The sequence below is a fragment of the Poecilia reticulata genome, linkage group LG1 (genome assembly GCF_000633615.1).
Source record: "Poecilia reticulata strain Guanapo linkage group LG1, Guppy_female_1.0+MT, whole genome shotgun sequence".
Classification (NCBI taxonomy): Eukaryota; Metazoa; Chordata; class Actinopteri; order Cyprinodontiformes; family Poeciliidae; genus Poecilia; species Poecilia reticulata.
This window is the reverse complement of record NC_024331.1, coordinates 34,004,471-34,009,233: the sequence shown is the minus strand read 5'-3', so window position 1 is coordinate 34,009,233 and position 4,763 is coordinate 34,004,471. Positions and strand designations below refer to the sequence as shown.

Below are 4,763 nucleotides of genomic sequence, written 5' to 3'. Positions count from 1 at the left end.
CTCCACCAGGTTTCCTCCTTCCAACCAGAAACAGCTGAACGCAGCGTTAGCTCCCAGAGTCCTGATGCTAGCTGTACCGGGACCCCCGGCCTGCCTCCGTCTGTTAGTGCTGCGGTGTTCCCGCCAGACTCCGGTGAAATTTCTGCCAATTTCACAGCAGCGACGCTGGTCCCAACATGCTACGGGGAGTCGGTCCCTGGTTATCGGCAGAAGCAGCCCCTGTTCTCCGGCACCCAGGACCAAACAGCGATTTGTCCGAACCGCGATGTTAGCGGAGCGGGTTTTTCCGACCCACCCTCCTCCGCAGAGGGTCCGCACAAATTAATAACTTTTCCTTCCACCAGAATATCTACTGTTCATCCGTCTTTAACCCGGTTCCTAGAGGTTTGGTTTCCTGCAGATTGACCAATTTCACCAGAAAAAGAACCTTAGCATTAGCATCCCGAGCTAACTCCACAGCAGGCCGCAGACCAGCCCCGATCGTACCGTAGGCGTATATCCCGCGGAGCAGGTCCTCCCGGAGACCCATCGTGTCGAAGGTGGGGGTAACATCCACCTCCTCGCTGGTCTCAAACTCCACCTTGGTCATGTCCTCCTCCTTTAGGAGCCTCTTCCTTGCCTGTACCCCGGCAGCAGCCATCGATATGCGGGTTTCTGCTTCGGCTGAAATTCGGTGAATCAGGTTAAAAGACGACCCGCCACAAGCTCAACTAACTGCTAACACTAGCTAGCCCACGTGTCGCCTAGATGACGTATGTAAGGGACGTAAGCAGGCTATTTTTTAAAAAAACTTTATTTAAACAAAGTAAGTACAAACAAGTAAGGCAATTACAACAGTAGAGGGCGTAGTGGAGGCAGATAATACAATATATAAAAATAAAATGATAACTAAAGTAGCAACAAGGGGATTCATATGTTAGGATTAACATACATCGGTGGGCAATTCCATTAATAATTCAGTCAGGTTAACTCAAATAACTCAATACATTTCAGAGATTTCAAATATAACTGGAATTCAGATTAAAAAATGTTAAAACTGGGCATGATCTCAGCACTCTATGAATAAAGAATTTAGCCAAACAAAATGTTAGGTTACAGCAGAGTTCTATTGTTTTGTTTTTCAATAACACTCCAAAAGTTACCAAATCTCTAGAAATAGATTCAGCAAGTGACATTTTCGATTTGATCCACCTTTCTAAGCAATTCCAAAATATTTGACAACATCACGAATGATTTGTCCTGATCAACAGACAGATCGGCTGCAGTGAAGCGGGAGCTGCTCCAGAGGCAGCTGGGTCACAAAGCAAAGGCTTCAGGGTGAAAGAACCAGATCCCGGATACAAATGGGTCTCCTCCTCCGCAGGGTGGCTGGGCTCTCCTTAGAGAGAAGCTCGGTCATCCGGGAGGGACTCAGAGTAGAGCCGCTGCTGCTCCACGTCGAGAGGAGCCAGTTGAGGCTCGGGCATCTGGTCAGGATGCCTCCTGGACGCTACGGTGGCCGACAGGTGCAAATGCGCAGCAACAGAGAAAACATGCGCACAAATGAAATGCAGCAAAGCTTAGCTTTAATCAGTCAGACCCATTTGCTCAGGAATAAATTAAATACTTTAGTGAACGAAAAGAGTTTACTATTACCTGGCTTAATATCTGTGTTTCACCTCCACTCATGAGAAAACTAGCGGGAGTTTTTAAAACGATTCGCCGGGATACATGGTTCTCTCTCGGTGCTCCGAACCTGGAGCTCCCGAACCTGGAGCTCCCGAACCTGGAGCTCCCGGCCCGCGGACAGCTGGGAGGGGAGCCGCTGTTACCGCAGCGGGAGCGGAAGGTCCGAAAACATCGGAGCAATATTGGAATCAGGTGATTTATTAATGAACCGAGCAGATATTTCAGATCTATACATCTACATTCTCGCCTAAAAACATTGTAAAAAAATAATTTTGTGTAATTTTAAGTGTAATCATTTGGAAATGGGGGGGTCAGCCAAGATGGCGGAGTGAGTAGACGCTCTCTACCGAGATATGCACAAAAATTCATAAAACGCGGTAAAACCCTGACTAAATGAACACTAGCACTATTAATTCATTACAAGATAACAGTTGTTATAACAGAATGCCGAACCAGAAAGGAGCGAAAAGAGGACTAGACAAGTCCAGGCCTGCGTCTGAGACGGCTAACGAAGCTAACGAGGCTAATGAGGCTAACGAAGCTAATGAGGCTAACGAAGCTAACGAGGCTAATGAGGCTAACGAAGCTAACGAAGCTAATGAGGCTAACGAAGCTAACGAAGCTAACGCTACAACCGGCAACGCGTTATTTGACAACTGCCCAACTAGCAGCTGCTCCCTTAACTTTGACATTGAATGAGGAGGAAATTGACGACTTTCCTTTCCTACCTGTTACCTATTGGTGTGTTAAAAATGGCCGACCTTGGCGGACGTTCTTTACATAGAACAGCAATATATTTAAACACATTTCAGCAAGCCATTCTGTTTTACTTTTGCTTTTTTATTTCCATTTCATCGATCTTAAGCATTTTGGTTCATTTGAAACATTGAATATTCGCTTAACTTCACTTTTTTAACACTAACTCTTTTCTAACGGTTGAACAGAAGTAATTGTACTCTAGTGTGCAAATTACATATAAAAAACAGTTAAAAAATATCTCACCATGCCAGTTCAATATTTACCGAATAATCTGTGGGAAAAATGTGTTTTTCACTGGAGTTCAGGAAAAGCAAAGAGAATAAATACGCAGGAAGAAATGATTGTTTCTCGTCCAGTTATAACATTTTACCGTTTTATCCCAGATATTCACTGGAAAGCAGTTTGGATGACCCCCATAAACACTTCATTGTAAACGAGGTGAAGGAAGTGTCATTTAAAATCCTCTATAAAATTTACCCCAATATGGTCACATTTAAAAGAGACATAAACACGAAATGCAGTTTCTGAGGGCCGTCCAGAAACTGACCGTCTCTTCTGGTCAGCAGGTTTATTATTTTACAGATCTTTTCCTTATGAATGTTTTATTCTGTTTCTACAGATTCCATAGAGAGGATGCTAAACGTTTCTATAATAAACCTGCTAATACGTTGCTACATTTTATATTCATAAATGCAAATTTGCTAATAAAACACCTTGTTTCTCTTTTTTCATTAAAGATATGGAACTAAATATCAATAACAGACTACAAATGAAAATAAGGACAATTTCAATATGTGCGTCTGCATCTAATTATCACCTCTGGCTGCTTTGTGTTTTATTCATTATGTTGTTTGATGTTTACTGATTTCATTTAAATAAAGTTCTTTGGAAAAAAATAAAATTTAAGTGTAATACAGCAAAAATCCTTTTGCCGCTTTGAAGGATGCAGAGCCTGAATTTGGACACAGCTGGTTGTGAGGCTCCCCCTAGTGGCCTGGAGCACTTCCGGTTTCAGCACTTTTTGTTTGCTGCATTTCATTTGTTTGCTACGGAGCCCCTGAGGGGACATGGAGAAGGAAAAAAAGGAAAGAAATCCCGACTTATTATCTCGAGATCCCAACTTTCGAGATAATAAGTCGGGATTTCTTTCCTTTTTTTTTTCTCCATGTCCCCTCAGGGGCTCCGTAGTTTGCGTCTCTCTTTTGTTTGCATGTTTTCTCTGTTGCTGTGCATTTGCACCTGTCGGCCACCGTAGGACGCCTCCCTAAGGTAATTTTATTTATGCAGCACATTTTCAGCAACAAGGCAATTCAAAGTGCTTTACATGAATTAAAATGAAATGCAAACAAAATGTGACTCCCACTGGGAGGAGACCCAGGACACGCTGGGACTGTTTTACATATCACGTGGTGTCATCACTGGTATTCCGCTCCAGGAAAAACTCAAGAAATATACATGGTGGTGAAATGCAGAGACTGAAAAGATTGTTAAAATCTGTGAATGGGGAAAAAACGTCTGGAGTTTCAAGAAGTCGTTCCTGATGAGGTAAAAATTGGTTTCATGAGTTTTTGTGTTTATATCCTTCCCCCCGGTTCACACGTCAGACATGTGGTCACATTGCATCAGAGTGTAAAGGGAAGCAAAGATCATCCATATGATGAATGTCCAGTTGAAATGTAACTGGTCAGCATAATGTAGCATATGCAGGATGTGAAGCAGGGAAAGAGGCAGCAGAAATACAACAGCTGAAAGTTTTAACAACATTTCTTACAACGAGGCAGCAACAGGTGTCTTCTAGTCCTAGTCCTAGTCCAAGTCCTAGTCCAAGTCCTAGTCCAAGTCCTAGTCCAAGTCCTAGTCCAAGTCCTGGGCCCAATCAAAGAACAAAGTCAGGGATGGAAATCACAATGGATACATTCATTTTATTAACATACTGATCAAGTGAAGCAGAAAACTGAAAAAACATAAATTATAGTGAAAGGTGCATAAAAATGTTGAGCTGTGAAAGATTTATTTATCTTGGGAGTAAATAAATAAAAGGATTGAAATGGAATCCAGAATTTAAAGGATATTTAAATTATGTGGAAAATAAAGCAGTTACATTTTGTGATAGGTTATGAAGAGATGGGGAACAAGAAACATTTATAAAACAGTATAGATTTTTAGAAGGAACATAAAATGGTTATCTGTGGAAATCTGGATTAATAAAGTATTAAAATATTAAATGTTTATAATCCTTGTAAAATGCTGTATTTAGATCAAATGGAGGAAATGTTTAAAACAGGAAGAAAGTGAATTTGTTATGTAAATTTTAATGCTTTTAGTCCTTTGTGGGT

General features: G+C 41.7%; 1 protein-coding gene across 1 annotated transcript in view; it reads right to left on the bottom strand.

Annotated features, from left to right (window-relative positions):
• eif4a3 (eukaryotic translation initiation factor 4A3) overlaps positions 1-753 on the bottom strand; it is a 6,212-nt gene extending 5,459 nt beyond the window's left edge. Inside the window, exon 1 of the mRNA XM_008420765.2 lies at positions 487-753. Coding sequence (XP_008418987.1) covers positions 487-640 — 154 coding nt within the window. The 5' untranslated portion in view covers positions 641-753. The remainder of the gene's footprint in view (positions 1-486) is intronic.
• Positions 754-4,763: the final 4,010 nt, after the last annotated feature.